Source organism: Epinephelus lanceolatus, chromosome 14 (genome assembly GCF_041903045.1).
Source record: "Epinephelus lanceolatus isolate andai-2023 chromosome 14, ASM4190304v1, whole genome shotgun sequence".
Taxonomy (NCBI): Eukaryota; Metazoa; Chordata; class Actinopteri; order Perciformes; family Serranidae; genus Epinephelus; species Epinephelus lanceolatus.
Genome location: NC_135747.1, coordinates 30,904,924 through 30,928,311, shown reverse-complemented (window position 1 = coordinate 30,928,311; position 23,388 = coordinate 30,904,924). Strand labels below are relative to the sequence as shown.

General features: G+C 42.9%; 1 protein-coding gene across 1 annotated transcript in view; it reads right to left on the bottom strand.

Annotated features, from left to right (window-relative positions):
- Window positions 1-5,640: 5,640 nt before the first annotated feature.
- Window positions 5,641-23,388, bottom strand: part of impg2a (interphotoreceptor matrix proteoglycan 2a) — a 37,036-nt gene continuing 19,288 nt past the window's right edge. Inside the window, exons 14-22 of the mRNA XM_033616681.2 lie at window positions 21,879-23,332; window positions 20,775-21,062; window positions 20,471-20,690; window positions 17,598-17,808; window positions 16,131-16,319; window positions 13,690-13,891; window positions 11,908-11,987; window positions 11,353-11,413; window positions 5,641-9,320 (exon numbers count right to left, since the gene is read on the bottom strand). Coding sequence (XP_033472572.2) covers window positions 11,371-11,413; window positions 11,908-11,987; window positions 13,690-13,891; window positions 16,131-16,319; window positions 17,598-17,808; window positions 20,471-20,690; window positions 20,775-21,062; window positions 21,879-23,332 — 2,687 coding nt within the window. The 3' untranslated portion in view covers window positions 5,641-9,320; window positions 11,353-11,370. The remainder of the gene's footprint in view (window positions 9,321-11,352; window positions 11,414-11,907; window positions 11,988-13,689; window positions 13,892-16,130; window positions 16,320-17,597; window positions 17,809-20,470; window positions 20,691-20,774; window positions 21,063-21,878; window positions 23,333-23,388) is intronic.

Sequence of the window (23,388 nt, the reverse complement as noted above, 5' to 3'; positions counted from 1 at the left end):
CTAAATAAAAAAGCTGAATTTAATTCAGGTTGAGATTGATGCAGCTGTCCATCTGAGTGCAGACAAACAGAAAACATGGCCCTCTTGTGGTTGCACAGGATCAGACACAGCCAAAACAGCACAGACTTCCTGTAAGCTGTGAATATATCCCACAGCAGAAGTGTTTCTAAGTTTCTTCACGAACATAACTCCATTTGTAACTTTGCGCAGCTGCTTTTTACAACACAGTTGACACTCACAAAAACCCATCGGTTGCTAAAGCAGCTGTTGTTGTGAGTACTGATATGCAGATTGATTTAACATACAACATTATGGAAAGGATCCCTACAGAGGTAAGATCCTATGCAGGATTTTCCTAGAAAACAAACAAATAAAAAACATCCATCCATTATCGTCTGCTTATCTGGGGCCAGATCACGGGGCCAGCAGGCTGAGCAAAGCACCTCAGATGTCCCTCTCCCCAGCAACACTTTCCAGTTCTTCCTGGGGGACCCCAAGATGTTACCAGGTCAGATGAGATATGTAATCTCTCGGTGGGAGGTCATAGTCTACCCTGTGACCTCCTACCAGTGGGACATGCCCAGAACACCTCTAATGGTGGGCGCCCAGGAGGCATCCTGATCAGATGGCCGAACCACCTCAACTGACCCGTTTCGACGCGAAGGAGCAGCGGCTCTACTCCGAGCTCCCTCCACATGTCCGAGCTCCTCACCCTATCTCTAAGGCTGAGCCCAGCCACCCCACGGAGAAAACTCATTTCAGCCCCTTGTATCCGCGATCTCATTCTTTCGGTCACTACCCAGAGCTCATGACCATAGGTGAGGGTTGAGGCGTAGATGGACCAGTAAATCGAAAGCTTCACCTTCTGGCTCAGCTCCCTCTTCACCATGATGGCCCAGCACAGCGCCCGCAACACTGTAGACGCCGCACCAAGCTGCTGATTCATCTCACGCTCCATTCTATCCCCACTTGTAAACAACACCTCAAGATACTTGAACTCCCTTGCTTGAGGCAGTAACTTTCCCTCAACCCAGAGGGGGCAATCCACCGATTTTCAGCAGAGAACCATGTCCTCAGATTTGGAGATGCTGACGCTCATCCCGACTGCTTCACACAAAAGTAATTCCTTTCAATCATCACTTATGACCCACTAGCAGTGTGTGGCGGTGTCTGTATCTGCAGAGAACCTGCCCTCTGTCTGTATTTTCTTATTTTCTTCTTATTTTGGTGTGTTTGAAACTTTTCTGGATGTTAACCTTTGTGTAGCGATGTGTAGCCCCAGCCAACAGCAGTGTGAAGTCATGACTCTATGAAAACGTAATGACCAGGTTACACTGGTGTCTCTGCCTCTCTGTTCGGCTCTGTGGATGCAAGCTGAAAGTCTGTGTGTCTGTTTGATCAAGGGTGAGGATGAGCCACACACACACACACACACACAGAGTAGAGCACAAAAAATCCTGCAATGCAGCACCGTCCTGCAGGGTTGTGCGGAGGTGTGGGTGCGTGGAATGGTGCTTTAGAACTTATCTTGTGTGAAACAATATGAATAAAATGTTTTATTTCTTGGATTCAACACTTAGTTTGTGTTAACACCACACCCTCTCTTCAATCACTCTCTGGCTCACTTGACCACAATGGACCACCACTGCTCTCTCAATTGTTAAGGAGATGAGGAGGGGCCCAGTTTGAATGTTTTGTTTACAAACAGTGAGCAACAAATCCTGTATAGTATGACTTTAACCAGGAACAGCCTCGAAATTGCAATCGACAAACCCACCAAACTTCACATCTAACTGGGTGAATTAGGGGTTAATTTCAACCAAGTCAGAGCTTGTGACTGTCGGAACACTGAAAAAAAACCCAGACAGGTTTGGTAAGTTTCAGTTTGTTTCTATCGACTTTAAATAAAGTTGTGTTTTACGATGATAAAATTACTGTTTATTTGAATGGAGTCTGGTGGCTTTTATTTTGGGGTTGTTTTTGGTTTGACAAAAAAAGATCTTACTCTTTAACAAAAAGGTTTGTCTCTGTAGGGATTCTTTTATAATGAGGTGATACACTTACAATAACAGTCTGAACCTGTCGGTGGCTGCTGACTTCAGTGGTCTCACTCAGTACTGGACCATATTAAAAAACTGACTATAGTAAGTTAGACACAAAACATGGGAAAATATGGTCTAGGTTTAAAAAAAATAGTGACAGTCCAGTGTATGTCCTCAGGAGAGCATTTGTATGAAGCCATACTGTTTATTGACTGCTGTTATAGTTCTCTTGTATGTCCTCATGGGGCACATACAGCCACTCTGTTTATGACTGCTGTCCATTCATTCCAAATCTATAGCATGCTATAATATTAGCCAATGACTGTGCAGGCTCCAGTGAGTACAGAGAAAGCAGGTCCCTTCTGCTGTGTATGTATAGAAGTAGAAGAAGAACAAGAAGAAGAACAAGAAGAACAAGATACACTTTATTGATCTCCATTAGAAATTCAATTTTTTTTTTCATTCTGCTGTCATATACGCACAGCCCAGAAAAACACACACATGCACAAACAGGACCTATACATGCACTAAGAGATATCAGAGCGACAGGGCTGCCTTGGACAGGTGCCCCAGGCAGTTGGGGGTTCAGCGCCTTGATCAAGGGCACCTTGGCAGTGCCCAGAAGGCGAACTGGCACCTCTGCAACTACCAGTCCACACCCCATATTTGGTTAAGATGGGAACTTGAAACGGCACCCCTCTGGTTCCCAAGCCAAGTCCCTATGGACTGAGCTACTGTCGCCCCGTCTTTTGTTCTTTATTTTAACATGTATTTCAATTAAGGACCACTTTAGTCAAAGAATTTTTTTCCATTTGCAGTATTATATTTGGCGGTATGGCTCTGTTCCGGGGCCCCTCTGCCTTTCCTTGGGCCTACGCAGAAAGCCTCTTCCAAGCACCTACGTGGAAAGCATAAGGCAGAGTGAGCACACCTCTCTGCCCTTCCACATGCAAAAATGAAGCCTGAGGCAGAGAGAGCAAACCTCCCTGCCCTTCCATGCGCCTACATGGAAAGCCTAAGGCAGGGAGAGCAGCAGCATTGGCTGTTTGAGATCAGCTGATGTAGCTGGGATGTGAGCTGAGCTTGACATCATGTCCTGCCTGAACTAATGCTATGATTTGGCTATTTGGCACTATAAGAGCGAAAGTCACTGATTGAGTGAGTGAAGCCACTTCCTGTTTCAAATTAAAAGCCCTCTAGCGTTTCATACACAGTTAAAATTAAATTGAAATTAATATTACAGTGACTGCCATTTTCCATAGTAAGGGAGTGAGGACTGTCTTGTCTTCTGGAGAGAAAACATCACTGCATTTTGGGGGACACAAGGAGGTCACCCCCTGGCCCCGCCCAGAACGTCCACAGAGTCAGAATGAAAAAGTATTTTAAAGAAAAAAACAGTTTTGTCATTATTATTACTACTATTATATCACATACAGCAGTGAGATCTGTGGGAAGAAATGCATACGTCAACTGAACACAAGGGTTTTTCCAGAGACTGGTCACACACAATTGCGTTGTCATATATGACACACCCAATATCTTGGCAGCGCCTTAAGAAGAAGTCCAAAGCTGGTGGAAGATGCTGTTCTCATCCAGGCATACACTGACTGACCCGGTCAGGAATGTTCTCCACCACTGGGACTTTTATCTGTTACTCACCCGTCTACCAAAATTATCCTCCAGCATGAACACACTGCCTGTTGGTCCGTCAGCATGCTGTAATGATTTCCTCTCTCACTTGTATTTTCCATTTTTCATCCACTGCCATGCGCCACAGTGACACTGACTTCATGCAGGTAAAAGATCCAAAATCAGCCACTTAAAGCAGGCACACCCTCCTGCTTTGTCACCATGATGATGTAGATTTTCTAATATTAAATTTAATGAAGTGACGCCATCACTGGCCACCAGCACACCCGCTGACTTCACCAAACCACACCAAATATAATCCAAACCTCTGGAACAATGCTCGCACTAAAACATAACAAAAGAAACAACAGCTGGATCCAATTTTTTTCTGCATGCACAACAATGACACAACGCTCGTAGTTGTATTGTTTCACCAGACCAGTGCCATGTTTACACACAATGTCCTTTACTTGTGCACAGGCACTACACAGCCACACCCTGACATGTGTGCACAAGTGTGACGCAGGCTGATTACTGGTATACACTCTTTTAGAAACTGTCACGGCCACAGTCGGGCCTATAATCCATACCTGCTGAGGCTAATCTGCTCTTGGGATTATCAGGGAGCAGCCAAACACCTGGTCCAACAGCATAGTGGTAAGAGTCAATAATGTCAGTGACTCTAAGAGAAAGAGCAAGTCTCTTCCCACTTTGTTTTCTTGACAATGACAAAAGTGACACAGACGTATTCACATCCTCAAATTAAGCATGTATTTACTCTGTTAATGCATTTTTAAAGGAATATCTTAATATTTTGCTTTACTTGCTGAGAAGTAGAGGAGAGGATGGACACAACTCACATCTGTACGGTGAATATGACGCTACAGCCAGGAGACCATTAGCTTAGCTTAGCTTTGCGTAAGGCAAAGAAACAGGGGAAACAGCTTGACCTCTTCCTTTGGATGTGGCCTACTGGTTTACAGATTTTGGCATCTTTGGACAGGCTAGCTTTTTTCCCCCTGTTTCCAGGCTTTATGCTAAGATAAGCTAAGCTGCTGGTGTGAAATCAAGTGAAAGTTCAGCCAAATGTTCTGGAAGTGTCAAAAATAAACATAATCATTTTTTAGAATAGCCTTATAGAGGTCGGACTATTACATTATCATTAAAGATGCATCAGAGGTGTAGTTGTTAACTTTTTAAAAAATGACTTTTTGTCATATTTGTTTAAATCATCTGTATCATGTTACAGAAAAACAAACAGTACACTAAAATATGTCTCAGAAAACATCTGAGGTGAGATACAGGTTGTGCAGTAACTGGATCTTGTTTCAAATGTTATCAGTGCTGCCTAGTTTGACAGTTTGACTGTATTTATAACTGTATAAATCTAACAAGCACAACCTGTACATTTCGAGACACAATGCATGTAACGGGCGTAAACTGACACTGTGTCCCAGAACATCAGCAACAGACACACCCAAGATACCTAGTGCGTCATATGTAAACGTCAAAAGTCCACTAAATATGTGACGAGTTGGGAATGAAAATATGTTGTTCACGGGCAGATCATTCATTATCCATAACTGCTTATCCTGTTAGCTGACCCCTGCCGACCCTGTGATCCCAGTTGACACTGGGCGAGAGGCGGGGTACACCCTGGACAGTGTCACCAGACTACCGCACCGCACATTCACACCTACAGGTAATTCTGAGTCACTAATTAACCTAATCTGCATGTTTTTGGGAGGAAGCCCAAGAACCTGGAGAAAACCCATGCTGACACAGGGAGAACGTGCAAACTCTGCACAGCTTCCCCACCCTGGGGTTCTGACCAGGAATCCTCTTGCAGTGAGGTGACGAAGCTAACCACCACATAAAATCTTAATCTGAAAGGTAACTACAGCTGCTAGAGGAACAAAGTTGCATAAAATAGAAATACTCAAGTACCCCAAAGTACAGTGCTTCAGTCTGCATTTTATATAAAACATTTTATTTTTATGCGTTACAATTTGTTATGAGTCATTTACACAGCTGCACGGTATGATAACACTGTTAAAGTGGTGAAACAGTTATCAGTATAAAAAGAATATGTTCATATATTAAAACATTTGAGACAAACATGATTTACATCCTACGACTGTTAACGTCTTCACAGTTATTTACATGACAGAATACTGTGTGGGGTGATCGGCCGTTTGTCCAGGTGGCATATGGAGGACGTATGCAGACACTTAAAAAAGCATGCATATAAAAACACAATGGAATATGCAGATTGCAAAAGGCATGACACTGTCACAGGAGTCTGCTTCACTGGTCTTTGTCACCTGTATGGACCTCTACAGTAAGAGCAAAGAAGCACGTAATGTAAACAAGAAGCTAGGACATGATCTACGTGTCTGATTCTGACGGTCACACTGGCCGACAACAATCTAAAACCTACAGATCGTAATCAGCTGCAGCTGTGAGGGTCCACTCGAGGGACAAGAGGGATCAAGCAGAACAAGTCCAGAGAGGAACATGTGAGAATACCAAAGAAAACACTGGGATTAGTCTGTCAGACGGTTTTTCAGATTGAGGAGCAGGATCAGGGCCAAACAAGTAGTCACAGGGCAGATCGTTTTTTAAAGAATCGCTGGTAACCTTGAGGTTTTTTCAGCAGGAGACACAGCTTGAGGTTGTCTCTCCAACTAGCACATGTTGTTTATCAGCCTGCTTTTCCTGTTCCCTCAGTTGCATTACATATGACATCTGAAAGCAGACCATTTGATCAAATCCCTGGGACGCTTGGCCCCGCAGCATTTTTCCACTGAAACGTGTTTTCACTTATTTCTGAATCTCAGAGCTATAGAGGGTTCATGCTCTCTGCTTTTCTCCCATCACCACTGTTTTTACTTTGTCATGTCTACCAAGTCGTACATTTGCAAACATACAGCGAAGCTTCTGATGGATGGAGCCATTAAAAAGGCAGAGAAATCACCTGCCAGGAGAAAAGTTGCTGGAGTAATATTCAGATTGTGAAAGGCTGCTTTTACATTGATGAACAGCAATAATATATACACCATCACTACATTTGGCCATCTTAAAGGAATAGTTTGACATTTTGGGAATTGCATTAAATGTTGGGCTACAGCAAGCAGCTTTTTGGCTTAGCACAAAGACTGGAAACAGGTGGAAACAGCGAGCCTGGGTCTGTCCAAAAGTTTAAAAATCCATCTACTAGCACTTCTAACATTCGCTCAATAACACGTTATATTTTATTTGTTTAATATGCAGGGCCTACATGCTTATATCGACAAATTTTGTTACATGTGGACAGAGTCAGGCCAGCTGTTTCCACCTGTTTCCAGTCTTTATGCTAAGCTAAGCTAACAGCAGTAGCTTCATATGCACTGGACAAATATGAGAGTCATCTCAGCCTCTAATAGAAAGATAATAAAAATGTTTAACTATTCATTTAATGTACAGTAGTTCATACAGAGCTGATCCACCGGTGTTGATTTTAAATTGTAAATATTTTAAAATTAAGATAGCACCATTGACTAAAAGAGAGCCACTCACGTCTCTCTGAGAAAACATAAAGAGTAAATTTCATATATCTTAAATATCTTAACATCTAAAGCCCAGTTCAGACCAAAGATTTGTGACAAGACAAAACCCTTTCAGAACGCTGCAGAGAAAAGTTGCAGCGGTGTGAACTAGCCGTCTAAGCTCCACTCAAGCTGGCTGATGGTGTCACCTCCAACTCAACTGGTCAAATCGCCGGCAGCTGGTTTTAAAATGCAAGGCTGCTCGCAGGTTTCAACAGCCAATTGGCTTGTAGTGAAGTCCGCTGAGGAACTCAATGTCGGACGGTGGGTCGCTGCTGCTGCCGTCCGTATGTGCTTATGCCCCCCTCACACACACATTCTCATTGACTAATGAGACTGGTGCTGGTTATTCATATTATTGTGGCGTATATATCCTGAATACAGTCCATCTGATGCTTGTTTTTTTACAGTTCCAAATGCAGCTGTAGCCAGTATCTCACTATCACTATCCTCAATCATATTTTAAGAAGCCATAAATTATATTCAGCCACAAAATAAGCCTGAAAAGCTGGAAATCAGAACATAAGTACAGAGAGTTGTTGCAGTTAGATGATACACCATTTCATGTAGTTGCATTGGTGTGAACCAGCAGGTAGTTGCCTGTTTCAACTCGTCTCAGCACGAATCTGTGGTCTGAACTGGGCATAAAAGGGGACCTGTCATGCTCATTTTCAGGTCCATACTTGTATTTTGGGTGTCTAGTGGAACATATTTACATGCTTTAATGTAAAAGAAAACATTCCTCATACTGTCTGTACTGGAATACCTGTATTCACCCCATCTTTTTGAAACATTTAGCGCCTGTCTGTTTACGACACCCTCCTAAAAAAGCCCAGTCTGTTCTGATTGGTCAGCGTAATCTGGTCTACTGTATCTCAGCATCTCTGCAGCCAGGAGAATGACTGTAACAGTGAATAACCAACCAGACATGTTCCAGCAGAAACATGATCCAAATCAGGGACAAATTAATAACATTAACAATCAAGATTACAGGTTTCCCTGACATTAGCATATTGCTACTCGTAGCAGTGTACTTGCAGCTAGGGAATGACCATGTATGACGCCACTTTCTCCAATGAAAAATCACCAGTTAGAGCTTTTAAACACAACTGGACATGTTTGAGCAGGGATTTGATCTTAAATTGGGAAGAAATTAAAGATACCTGCAGCCAAGATTACATGTTTCCCGGTGTTAGCAGGTAGCTACATGTAGCAGTGTACTTGCAGCCGTAAAAAATCCTGTGAAAAACCACCAATAAATGCTTCTAAACCAAAATTTTCACAACCAGTCATGTTTCAACAGAAATATGATCCAAAATCAGGGACGAATTGACAACATCGCTATCAAAGATTACATGTTTCCCTGATGTTAGCATGTAGCTTCATGTAGCAGTGTATGTAATGTAAACACTTGCCGTAGTGTGGCTGGAGCAGATGACCATATAACAAAATCTGTCCCAGGCTAACGATCTCATGCCTTAAGTTTTTGCATACAGGGATTATTTTATATAATTACCTCATTATTTAAAACTTTGGCCACGTTTAACATGAACATCTGACATTCTACAAATATATAGAAAATACAGAAAAGCATGATAGGTCCCCTTTAACTAGCAAACATACCAACGGCAACACTATATACATATTCACAGTTTTAAGTTCTTCCCTTTAAAAGAATGGATAGTTATGACATGATGACACAAAACTCGATATTTGACTAAACAACAGTACTAGCGTAGACAGAATTGTGATGAACATTTCAAGTAATAGGATGCAGTCCAGTTTTCCCATGAAAGGAGATGTCCAGCAGATGAGCAGCAAACACTCGATGTCACAACCAGCTCACCCAGTCAAGAGAAGGCACAAAAGAAGGAAGAAGAAGAGTCAACACTTCAGGGACGTACGCAGAGAGACAGACAGAGCGAGGTCGTTGGTCAGGAAAGTAAAGAGCAGCGTGCTGAATGACAGTCCATCTCAAACAGTCCATGAGCGCACAGTGCCATGATGAAGAAAGTGGAGAGTCTTGACAGGGAGATTCAGTTTTTAACAGAGAGGCAAGTTTCTGTGCATCAGGAAAAAGTGAGTCAGTTTGCAGAGTCCACATTTTTATATGTATGAGATACATCTAATACACACACTACAGTCTAGTTTTTTTCTGAGTGGCAGTGTCTTTTATCAGTTGTTTCCAGTGAGGAGAGATTGTTTTTGGCAGCATGCATCTCCTAGAGAAAAAGCGCAGCACCCAGCATCTTTTTTAGAGTACTCTGGCTTTTTTGTGCGACCACTCTAAGCGCTTAACTCACTCAACTTTTCAGAAAGACACTGTTGTTGTCACTGCCGCTCCTTTAGCTACTGTCTATCCCAAGCTATACGTTATGTCCGTCAGAAACTATCACAACAAGGACAGAAAAGCCTATTTGTGGGAGCAGTTTGCCCAAACACTGAATGTTGCTGGTGAGTGTTGGGCTTTTATCACTGTATACGCTGTAAGCTTGTTGTGAGCTCTATTGTCAGCCCTGTAGCATGACATTAGCTAACTAGCTAGCATCAATGTGTAGATATTGTTGTCACAGAAACAAAACCCTCATGTAGCATGCCCAAAAAAAAGCAATGGGAGCACTTTTTTATGAAGCCCTGGAATGATGCCAAAGAAAAACACTATCAGATTTATTATACGTGGACACACACCTTGAAGCTCTTAGGAAATACAATATTCTATTCTGTTTATGAGGCTGCAATATCCTGTAAGCCCACTTGAGATTGAACTGATGGGAAATAAGCTTGATTGGTTTCTTAAGAGAGAAGGTTGATACCACTCTCGAAACGGGGAAACAGCTCGCCTGGCTCTGTCCAAAGGGAAAACAATTGGTGCAAAAGTCAAGTTGCAAAACAACAATTTGTGATTTTACAGGAGATAAGTGCTGGAATTTTTCCTGATCTGGAGCAATGACTTCCTGTATACGGATTGGTCAGGCAACATAACCCCCAATAAAACTGCAGTGTGTTGTTTTAAGATTTTGTTTTTGCACAGAATTAATAAACAAGATGTAGTGTGTTAATCAGGGCAGTGGTTCTCAAACTTTCTGTGGCCAAAGCACCCCAAACGGCAAGTCAAAATCTCAAGGCACACCTATTAAGATCTGTGCACAATGACTTCTATAACATGTGTTATCACTCTAATCATAACATAAGACAATAAAATTAAGAACAAATACGACAGGTAGCTTTTGTGATACTGTCTACTGACAGTTTTTTTTCTGTTTTCTTTTGTTGGTAGGTTGTGTTCGCTGGTGCTTTGTTATTTGTTGCATACCATAAAGCGATCCATCGTCCCACTCATGGCTTTCTCCTTTTAAATGTTACCATCCCTCACACTGGCTGCCAATCAGGGCATTTGATGTGTCACACACTAATGTAAGAATAGGAACAAATATTTTCCCAGTTAAGGTATTTTTAAAATAAATTAAAGTAAATTTTTTAGCCAGAGTTTGTCTCTTTATCAGGAAATGGGTTTGCACAACATGCTGATCCAGTAATTCATAACTTTTTTGTATAGGCCCAGTTGAATATTGCAATACTAATTTTTGTTTATCACAAAATCCAACAGAACACCTGGGTTGGCATCACAGCACACCATTTGAGAACCACTGAATTCGTGCACCATAGAAGGGCTGGTAGGCAGATTTTGTTACCTTTGGACTGCCAGGCTAACTGTTCCCATTTGCTTATGGTCTTTATGCTAAGCTAAGCTAAGAAAGCAAATTAGTATATTTCCCAAAGGTTTGTACTATTCCTTTAAATCTTCTGTCATGCATACTTACGTGTATTATGTATATTATAGTTATATGTTCAAAACTGCAGAAGCTACACCCCCTTTGCTCTTTAGTCCATATGCAACCAGATCATAATTTGTCTCTTTTCCGTTTCTTTTCCTAAAACAAAGTCTTGGCATGTACATAGCCCCACATTAAGTATTTCACTGTCTTTTAATCCCCACTGACTCTACAGTAGCTGATAATATTGACAAAGATCATCAGAGGACTTGTAATTCAAATTAAGTACTTGTAACAGAGTCCTAAAATAGAAAGAAATACCTTGTTTACAGTAGAGCTTCATGTGTGCACCGAGGAGCTCTCTCTGCGGGTATCCACAACGCTGCAGCACATAAAAACAAAAACACATTAGATTTCATCTTCCTATTGTAATTGGTTACTTCACTGCACAAACAAGTGCCTACAACTTATCTTGGGTTTATCTGGCATGAAGAATCTCCATGGCACAGACGGCGGTGATCTACAGCCAGATACGACTTAAAAACACCCACCGCTTTAACACACAGACACAGTGCTACTGCCAGACTGTTGGCAGACAGAGGAATGTCTGTGTCTCCTAATGGTTTCTGTCTCATTGTATCAGCTCCGGGCCTGATTGGTGAAGATCTAAGGATGATAAATTTGTTTCCACACTGGTTTGGCATGACTTGAACTTTTGGTCATCCTCCAGCGCCTTTTTTTTTTTTTTCAGCACAATCTCGCCAGACTGCTGTATCTCAAACTCACTTCCCTTTTTCCCTCTCTCACATCCTGGTGCGTTTGGTCCATGTGTTTATCTCATTGCAGTCTAAAAGGAAAAACAACAGAGGCACTCACGCTTGATGATGCCGTACAAAGTCTGCAAACTGCCGGTCCTTTGCGTAGAGCTCAATAATGCGTATCCTGTCTTGGATTTCCTGCAGAAACACATGATATCAGTCGGGAGGGAGCATTACATCATAGGCAGATAAAAAAACAAACTGAACAGGCTGTGGCTCAACCAAAATGTGACATTATGCACTCAGAAAAAAATATAATGGCTTCCTATTTAAGAGCAAATAAAGCCAGCTGGTAATATACCAAGACTTCCCAGTTCAGATTCTTGTCAGGTAAACTTTTGATGTGGGAAATGAAAGTGATGTATCCCATCCTGGGCACATCTTCTACCTGCATTTCAGTACAACTGTATAAATTTTTCTTTATGAAATGAGAGAAGACATCTCCATGACTTGGTGTACATCCATATTAGGCCAGTTAATGTAATAATACTTATTTTTCTCCATTTCAGATCAGTAAGCTATGCGGTATTATATAGAGTAGTTAGAAGGGCCCCAGCTGCACCATTAAAGTCATGAACACATAAATGCATTACTAATCATAATTCAATATAAAAAACTATTATATCATTCTAATATGGGCCAACTGCAAAATGAGTTCATTTGTTTTGGTACATTATGTATATTTTAGTGCATGTACCTTGTACTTTTTCTGAAAGGGAACTTATTTTTGAACCTGGACCCTATTTTCTCATGTTTTTGCATCTATGTGACTAATACAGAGACGACAATTTTTTAAATTAGTCCAGTATTGAGAGAGCGATAGAGCCACAGCGATGAAACAGGCTGCAATGTAATCACTATGGGCTAGTGTAGGGTTAGCTAGCTAGCTACTGAAGATATAGCCTACTGAATGTATACACATGCTGCTTTTGCTTTGTAATGATTATAACAGTGAATAAAGACCGACCCTGCTGTACAGGAACCAGTGAAGGGAAGCAGGGAAACTTTGCTGATATTCAACCAGCTGTGTGTCATTGCAGTATGCACAGATGAACGTTGTTTGACTTCACCTGGAGATTCATTCCCCATCTGGCGGCGGAGGTCTGGGTGCTGGCAGCAGCACGGGGGTGAAGTCAAACACTGTTCATCTGCACACACTGCGATGCCACACAGCTGGTTCAATATCAGCAAAGTTTCCCTTTATATTCATTGTCTTGTGTGGCGATCAGCAGTGATGTGGTGGTTCACTTTTACACTGTGATCTGTAGCCTATAGTTCGGCTTTAGCTTCTAACTATCTTTGTCTTTTTAACCTGTTGTTGCTGCTGAGTCAGTTTGACATCCTGGATATATCCTTCAAACACAGACTGTAGACCCCTCTGTCTGCTTCTCTCTGGAATCACTGTTTCATTTCTCCAAAAATATGATAATATTTCTTCAAGGAGTGCAGTTAGTTACAGTGAGGGCTCCATGCTTACTCTGACAGCTTGTTGGACCATCACCTAAGGGCTGGGGCTTAGCGAAAGGTCAATTGCCCATAGGGTTTACATTGCAGCCAGTTTCATCTCTCTCAATACTGGACCAGTTTTAAAAACTCCATATTACTCACTTAGACACAAGAACATGAGAAAATAGAGTCCAAGTTAAAAAGTATTGAAGTTTCCCTTTAAGTAAAGTTTTGAGTGCATAAATTTTACTTGTAACTTAACTCAAAATATAAGTAAGTAAATATAAGTATTCTCCCACCACTGATCATCTCTAACTTCCTCTGTGATCACTTATTTAAAATGTCAATACACAGCTTCTTCTAAATCGACCAGTGAACAGCAGCTCACACACACCTCTTTGGTCAGCTCACTGTTCTCATAGATGTGTCGTATCTCTTCACTGCTGAAATCAGTGGAGGCCTCAGCGCTGGCGCTGCTGTACACAGGAGCTTCAGGGTAGCGGCGGTAGTAGTGGCTGTAGCCTGTGGTGGCCTCACTCTCATACATGGGGTTGTACTTGGTCGCCCTCTCCAGAGACGGGAGACTCTCTGCTCGCCTGTGGAGCAATGCACAAATAACTCAGTCACAGCATGGAGCCAGGACGATAAACAAAGCAACACGTCATGTAGAAAGCCAGAAAAGAAAACTGAGCTGCAGTGGTTATGACTGATTAACCTTCATTAACCTTGGATAAGTCCCTTTAGTTACTGCCTGAGTCCACACTAACAGAGAGCCTATTGTGTTGGGTGTTTAAGGCTTTTTGGAAATAGATCAGCACCATATCTGATCAGTTAACTGGCTTAGGTTAACAGTGTTTCTCCACAGGCTGCTCTGGGAAGCATGCCAGACACTCACACTCACACTCACTCACTCACTCATTAACTCACTCACTCACTCACTCACTCACTCACTCACACACACACACACACACACACACACACACACACACACACAGATAGATGGTGAACAGATACTTTGCGTGTCTTTGTGTCTGCAAAACAAAAGGTAACAGAGGGCTTAAAGCAGGACAGGAGTAAATAGATACCCAGGCACAGAGAGGTGGATCTCCTGCTGTGAGTGCAGAGGAGTACAGGGATGGTGGTGTGGATAAATTTGGCTGTCTAACTGGGGATGCAGTCATGGCATGTCTCAACTTATTCGGTCCCCTAAAGAAAGTAACCAGGCTCCTTTAATCTTAAAACGATCTTGTGGAGGAGAGAAAACTTCAAACAGACTAAATTTAAGCGTTTCTGTTTACTATCAAACAGAACCGTAAACTTTGCTTATGTCAAAGAATATATTTAACAGCAAAAATCTGACAGGTTAATTCATCACATACTGTTTATTTTACAATGCAGTGTGGTGTAGGTTATATGTATATAGAATATATAGAGAGTTTTAATATATATGTGAGTGTCAGAGTTACATATACTGTATAAAGTATATGCTGTTTCTGCTTGTTCTACATGTGAATTGCACATCTATTCAGACCCAGGGTTACATTTTTGGACGCAACATGATGCACCTTCATGTCCAACAGAAATATTTTGGGTCTCTTGTGAAAGTTTTGTGCACGTATTTTAAATTCAGCCTGACATATTTGTTATGTTTGGAAATATTACTAGAAGATGAAATACAGTCAGAGTGAAAAAACGACAGTGGAGCCAGGGGACGCTTGGCTCCTCTGAATAAGACATGAGCTCACCTGAAAACATGATTTGTGAAATTTTAGGAGGTCTCTCAAATATTGACTTTATGCTATTTTTGCACTGCAATATCATTTTTCAGTATCTTTATCATCATTGATCATGCATAAAATTAGGCTAATACTGATGTATGCTGGTTTGTTGATACGTGATCCTCATATCTGAGGACTTGATCCCATGTGGGCAGCCTAGCATGCTGTTTTTGATTTAATGCTCATATTAGGGCTGCCCCCTGAAAGTCACTTTGCATCATAAGTCTGAGACCCCTTAGACGACTGTGATTCTTCAAGTTGAGCAGAATTTTTCTTCTTTTTGTCGGAGGGCGTGCAGTGTACTTTTAGGGACATTTTGGTCCCCAGATTCTGCAGCAGAGTGAGCACTCTTCTGTTTCACATTGCTCTCTGGTCCAGGCAGCTGCAGACTCAGACCAGTTTGGTTCAGTCGAACTCATTCATTTCGCAGGGGTGCTGGAGCCTATCTCAGCTGACATTGGGCGAGAGGCGGGGTACACCCTGGACAGGTCACCAGACTATCACAGGGCTGACACATCGAGACAGACAACCATTCACACTCACATTCACACCTACGGACAATTTAGAATCACCAATTAACCTGCATGTCTTTGGACTGTGGGAGGAAGCTGGAGTACCTGGAGAAAACCCACGCTGACATGGGGAGAACATGCAAACTCCACACAGAGGGGTTTCTCCACCCTGAGTTTGAACCAGGAACCCTCTTGCTGTGAGGCAACAATGCTAACGACTGCACCAACATGCAGCCTATTGTGTTGCCTACTTTGCTCTGATATTTCAGGACTATTATTACAAAACTGTGCTGTCATTTCCTTTGGACTATCTCTTACTGATGTCACTGAAAACCCCCTCTTGACATGTGGTGGCGAAAGCTTGACAGGCTCGACAACAGCACATATGGGGGGGGCAGGGCTTAGCAAAAGATCTGTTTAAATCTCCACTGTGTCACTTACTGATAACTAAACAAAATCTAAATCTAAAAACTGGAGAGACCCAGTGAAAATAACATGGATTAGATGTCAGATCTAACTCATGATTCGTGGGTGGTTTGCCTCACCGTATGGGGTCCTCTGACTCATCCTTGTCATACTGGTCCCGTAACGTCCTGGCGAGGAAGAAGATGACTCCGGAGGCTACCAACAGGAATCCCGCTACTGAGGCGATCGCTATGCCAACCACAAGTGGCTCGGACACGTACTCCTCACAGTGCTCTCCTCTGTACCACCAGTTCTCCCCGACACGACACCTGAGGTGATGATTAAACCTTGTCAGCTAAAATAATTTCCACTCAGAAACAAAAATTGAACACAGACTGAATCCTTGTTAAAACTCTTAAGCACTCAGGAAACTGCGGAAGAACAACATCCTCATCGCTGTTCCTGGTTTTTATTGTCTTGAATAATTAAAGAATGTAGAAATGAATGACTTGATCATGTTCGTATTATGTCTTGACATGGTTAATAACAACAATTATAATGTTCCGTATGTGTCGTTAAATCAGAAATGTTTTGGAATAAACTAACTCTTCAAATGTTTGTTTCCTGTCTCCATGGAGCGATGCAGCACTTTAGGTTGGATGGCGTGGAGTAAACAACAATCCAACAGCATCTGGAGCTGCTTGCATGTTTTATGATGTGGTAGAGGGTGTGAAACAAAGGTTAGCACTCATCTGGGCACACAGCCTCCTATCTGTCTGTTCATAATTATTCAATTTCAAGTGCACCACATACAACAGAGCTTGAACCAAACCAGAGGACATGTTTCTGTCACGGATCTGGAGTACTGGCACATCATCTTACCAAGCAAATGTCTGTTTGGACATGAAAACACGTACACAAACCCACAAAAACACACACACACAGCGTAATTTTAAGCCTTAGAAATGTTGTAGATAATAACGGAAATAAAAGAGGGCTGCAACACCATATAATAAACAGTATTTCACCAAACAAAAATGTGATAATATGCATCCTGGAGCTAAAAAATAAATCACAGTATTAAACAAATCTGAGTATTTATGCCGCCACAAATGGTGCTCATTGTTCTAATTTATGTATAGTACATTGAATGCTGGAGGGCGCAATTAGATTAGTATAGTAAACTGCCAAAGGTTTGAGCTCTGACTAAAAATGTTGACATGATTTTCTTTTAAACAATCTTGATCTAGGCCAGAAAATATAAAGGTTTGGAGACAGTTAATTGGTATTTGCAGCCAATGAAGGTGTAAAACTAAATCTCTATTCCATGTATTTGGTTATGATTATAATTCTTCAAGCTAGAGCACATTTTGACACCCAAAGGCGGATAAAAGAAAGGCTTTTAGGGTGCACTGGACATCATCTGCCTTCGTATGATCAACATCCAGTCAAACAAACTGATTTTAAAACGGGAAGCTAAGCCTCGTGCATGAACCGTTGACAATCTGTTTCTGTGAGGAAGCACTGGCCTTGCAAACCTGCAAACTCAGACACTCTTTCCCAGCACACACACACACACTCACAGATCACTTCCCCCTAATCCCCACCTGCAGATGGCTCCCTGGCCGGGGATGATGTCACACTTGCCGTCATTGAGGCAAAAGTCAGTGCGCAGCTCACAGATACTCTGACAAGGCAGGCCGTCCACGCTGAAGTAGCCGGCATTGCAGACACACTCCGCCTCCCCCGACCATTTGTTCACTTTACACTCCGCATACTCGTTACACGCCTGGAACTTACAAGGGTCGGCCTTGTCACCTGGAAATTAAAGAAGCAGAGGTGTTCACTTTAAAGGCATCAAAAGAAACTGAAAAAAGCAGGTGATCTGCTTTTTTAAGAGGCGAATCAATTCTTTCACAACGTTTTATTACTGGATTGCCCCTTGAGATGAACCATCTCGTTTTCGAGGGGGTCCAACACAAAACATACAACACACTTCGGTAAAATGGACACAGTCATAACATAAAACACATGTACATGGCTCTCATTTACCGACCCAACACTCCCATAATACCCACACATAATAAAAGGGATATAGACAGAAGAAGAAGAAGGAATACAGACCTGACAAAGTATCTTCTCACCCAACTCTCTGCAGGAAAGCCAATAAGCATACTTTTCTTTTAAATTACACCAAAATAAAACAAGAGTAAACAAACTCAATTCAATACTAGAGACCATCTTGAGATGCGGCGGCGCAAGATTGGTGTGTATGGTGCAATTGCATGAGGGAAGTGAGTTTGGTGAAACAGATGAAGTGTGCCAGATTAATTCAATATGCCCTGGATCAGTGGTTCCCAACTGGTGGTCCATTCTGAATGGACTGCAAGTGACTCACAAATGTGTCAAGCTCATAAAAAGCACATTTTACTTTTAAGCGCAGTGAATTTCCAGCACAGGGCTGTTATTTTGAAGTGTCATTTCTTGCTGTGCAGTGACTGACTTAAGGAGTACTAGCTGTCCTTTTTGTGACAGAAACAGCAAACTAGCTTGACGACACCATACGTGTTAAAGTGTGTGGTCCTTGAAATAATGAGTAAGGAGGTATCTGGACCCTGTGCCTGGACCAGTTAGGAATCACTGCCCCAGACTGGGTTGGACCAGTGAAAGGGAATGATTGATTAAAACTGGGAAGTGGCTGTGAACAAATGTGGGCAAAGGGCAATGACAACTTCCCTATGTCATACCCCTTTACTTCTGGTGCACTTGTTTGGACCACACCTATCTTAAAGCTCAGCCTTCATTATCATCTCAGCAAGACACTTGTAAATTTTTATGACTGAGTTTTGCACAGTTGTGACGCTATTGCAGTAACAAAATCTGTCTGCAGTTCCCACTTCAATCTGTCCCCAGGACAACACTTTGTCATGATGACATGCACAAACACACCCACACACACAGACTTACAAGGTGAAAACAATACCAGCCACGTGTTGCTGTGCTGGTAAAAATAATAGCCTATTGTTGAACACAAGATTCTAAATTGTAGTTGATGTTTTTTTAAATTACCTGACTACAATATTTTTGTCCCCAAAATAGACAGACAAATAAAAGGCCATTCTTCCTCCCAATCTAATGCAGCCCCAATGCATGCTGGGATCCTGCATTGTGCGCTGGCTGTGACTCTGACAGATTACAGCAGCTCAGTCATGATTATAAACACAAGCATGAATCACTGATATTATGAATGGGTGATTACAACTGATGATGTTTTCATACACAGAAGCATGGAGATCGATACCACATGAAGACATTTTTCAAAAAAGAGCACAGAAATGTCACGCTGGCTCCATAATTGAGCCTCATTATGAAAACTGGAGGCGATAAAATATACACACTGTGTGAAAACAGAGCTGCACACAGTAATCAGTCGGTCACAGTGCAGTTAATGATACTGCATGTGTCAACTTGGCTGCAGTCCAGGGAAGCCCTGATTATCTCAACCCAGCTGATGTGACCGTGACATTCACCTCTTTAGATCAATAAGAGTCACGTCAGGGATTCGACACCTGTTTTCCCAGGCCTCCTCACACATTAACATGTCTTTCAATACTGACTCATTGAAGTTACACCCATTAAGGAAATGATTCAACATCTTGGGAAACATGCTCTCTTGCTGAGAGTTGGATGAAAAGATCAAACCCGGTCTCATATTTAGTTTCATTATGAAGCTGGGGCCAGGAGCCAGTTAGCTTAGCATGGGATAAAGACTGGTAACAGGGGGAAACAGTTAGCCTGACTAACTAGTTTGTTTATAACAACAGTTTGTAGTTCTACAGGGGGTTATGAGCGGTACTACTTCTTGGCCCAGCAACTTCAAAAGCTTTTCAGGTGCTGGGTGGCAAATTTGTTGGACAGCCAGGCTAGCTGTTTCCCCCCATTTCCAGTGTTTATGCTAAGCTAAAATAGCTGTCTACTGGCTCCAGCTTTATATTTGCTGCACAGACATGAAAGTGGTGTCAATCCTCTAATCCAACTCTCTGCAAGAAAAGGATAAAGTTCCTTATAAGAAGTTGTTCAGATTTTTTTAAATGGGGTTGTATGAGGTACTTATCCACAGACAGTATATCCTCCTGAGAACTGAACTTTTCTTTGTTTGTTTGGAGCAGGATGTCTAAAGGGAAGGTTTTTTTGGTGGAATTTTTTTAGGTGGCTAAAATAATGCTCTCCCCCCTCTACAGCAGTATATTGCTTATTCTCTGTGGTAGACTCCAGCCTGCTTCTCCAAACTAGGGGTGAGCCGAACCAACATCTACCATAGGTAATATGTTGACTATGGATAAGTACCCCATACAACCCAACATAGAAATAATCCGAACTACCTCTTTAAGAAAAATCTGACATAAGCTTCAAACTATTACAGTTGTTCTTGCCCAGCGCTTTCGTAAAAACATCACAGTGTACATCGATGTGAACCTACCTGACTCCACGTCCAGTGAGTACTTATCGATGGCCAGGTTCATGGTCTGGTAGGCTGTGTTGCAGAAGTCCTCCAGGATCAGATAGACAGTAGTGGTGACGCTTTGTGGCACAGGTTTGCCAAATTTCATCCGGCTGTTGACCACAATGCTCCCGTTCCTGAAGTTCAGGATCTCCAGGTTCTCAAAGTTACTCAGGTTGGACTGCAGGTAGGGCACAAGCTGGGAAAAGATGTACAGTTGGATGTTACAACACAACAGTGGGAACACTAATAACCACAAGTACGGTAAATGTGAGACGTTTACCAGCTCTATGAAGCGCTGCTCCAAAGCTTTGTATTCTGGGGAGCTCTTGTTGAAGAGGTCGTCTGAGAAGATCATGTTGGTCACCCTCAGGCTGAAGAACACCATCAGTGCTCGTCCAGGGTTCACAGGCATGGCAAGACTGACATGGTCTGTGCCGTGTGCCACACCAAACGGGAAGCCAGTACTGCCCTCCTCTGTGTGGTTAATCAAACCATAACCATAATGGATCACATCATAGTCCTGGTCTCCATTGGTGGCATCATCCAAGCCGCTGTTAGTGGTCTGGATCTGGGGGTAAAAAAAGTTTTGAAAGATTGATTGTGGGGAGAGGTATTTTGGGTGTGGGTTAAGGATTGTGGGTCAGAATAGTCAGAAAAGTATGCTGGCTTGCATGCTGCAAAATCTGACTGGATGTAGTAGAACATTCTGGTGTTTCTGGCATACTGCATTGACATACTATGTATTGACACATACATACATACATCTTTTCCTGGCATACTAAATAGTATGGTAGTATGGGTATTGGCACGGACAGTTTATTTCTAACTGGGACATAACAATGGTTACTTTGTCTTAAAGAGAAACTATGCCAATTTTCAAAATTCCTACGTTATTCCTGTGGCCTTAGATGTCCAAAAATATTTGTAAACATGAGCAATTCTCTCCCAAATCCAGAAACTGAAGTGCTAAAACTCAAATTTGTAATGTCATCAAGTGTGGAGCTGCTCCATAGACAATGAATTGGGAAAGATGTTCTAGATGACACTGAGAGCACCCAGGGGAATGTTCTGAGTATATGGGTACATTTTCTGTGTCAGAGCTGAGAACACTACAATAGAATAAAGCTCATTTGGGTATTAAAAAGAAAAGCATTCTGTGGTTTAACAAAATCAGGCTTCCATCATTATCTATGAAGCCGCTCCAGACTTTATATTTGAGAACATCAGAAGTTTGAGACTTGAGGCAAAAACACAACGGCGCTGAACATCACGCATCAAAACAGCCACCCATATTATTTTACATGTACAACCCCACACCAGCAGTGGCTAGACGCACATGGACGTGCTGCCCTTTGACACCTTAGGGCAGATAATTTTGCTTTACCTCCACCACTGAAGGGATGATGATGTCAGGTTGCTCATCAGGGGCAGGGTCGACGTCAGAGATGCGGGTGAAAGGCGACTCCCTCTCTGGAGACAGGGCAGTTGGTTCGGCAGGGATCAGAGAATCTGTCACTGGTGGCTCCAGTTCATCTCTGTTAACCAGCAAGATCTCATCCTCTGTCAGATCCTCTGTTGAGATCTCTGGAGCTGCTGGGCCCACTTCCTCTACAGGTGGAGCTCCAGGAGCTTCCTTCAGCTCTTGTCCCTCGTTGTCCATGCCACCCTCTTCAAATACAGGTTCTTCAGGGTACGTCACCATCACGTTGACTTCTGCGTCTTCCACAGGTTCTTCTGGGTTAACTTCCTCATCAGCGGATGGAACATCTGTGAGGTTTGAGTCTTCTTCTGTGCCCTCCACTGAGTCTTCACCAACAGGAAGCAGACCTGTTTCTGCAGCCTCCGGCTCTGATGCTTCGCTCGCTACATCTACAGCATCAGGAGGAGGGACCAGGCCAGGTAGGCCTTCTTCTTCTGTGGTCTCAGTTGCGATTGTAGAGATCTCTAGCTCCTCTGGAATCTCACCCAGAGTTGCCTCTGCCTCATCCAGAGTTGCCTCTGCCTCTTCCAGAGTTGCCTCTGCCTCTTCCGGAGTTGCCTCTGCCTCATCTAGAGTTGCCTCTGCCTCATCCAGAGTTGCTTCTGCCTCTTCCAGAGTTGCCTCTGCCTCTTCCGGAGTTGCCTCGGCCTCATCTAGAGTTGCCTCTGCCTCATCTAGAGTTGCCTTTGCCTCATCTAGAGTTGCCTCTGCCTCTTCCGGTGTTGCCTCTGTCTCATCTAGGGTTGCTTCTGCCTCTTCCGGAGTTGCCTCTGCCTCATCTAGAGTTGCCTCTGCCTCATCTAGAGTTGCCTCTGCCTCATCTAGAGTTGCCTCAGCCTCATCTAGAGTTGCCTCTGCCTCATCTAGAGTTGCCTTTGCCTCATCTAGAGTTGTCTCTGCCTCTTCCGGAGTTGCCTCTGTCTCATCTAGGGTTGCTTCTGCCTCTTCCGGAGTTGCCTCTGCCTCATCCAAAGTTGCCTCTGCCTCATCCAGAGTTGCCTCTGCCTCTTCCAGAGTAGCAGTAGTAGGTTCTTCTTCAATTGCCGCAACCTCAACATCCACAGTTTCAGCTTCAGAGATTGCATCTGCATCTATGGGGACATCTTCTATTATCAGCCCATCTTCTGATCCAGTCTTCTCAACAGACACTTCTTCTGTGGGTGTAGATGGCTGGAGCAGGTCTTCCACGTTGGCTGTGCCTGAACCAGAGGCCTCGACCTCCACTGGTGGTTCAGGCAGCATGAGGTCCTCTGGCAGCTCAGGGGAGGGAAGCTCAGCTGGGAGTTCCTCTGGTGGGGGGTTTTCTACAGCAGGAGTCTGCACAGTGTCCCCTGGTAACAGACCCTCCTCCTCAATGCCTGGGAAAACAAAGACGAGAAGAAACTCAAGTCAATCTGGGAACCTTTTTCCAGAG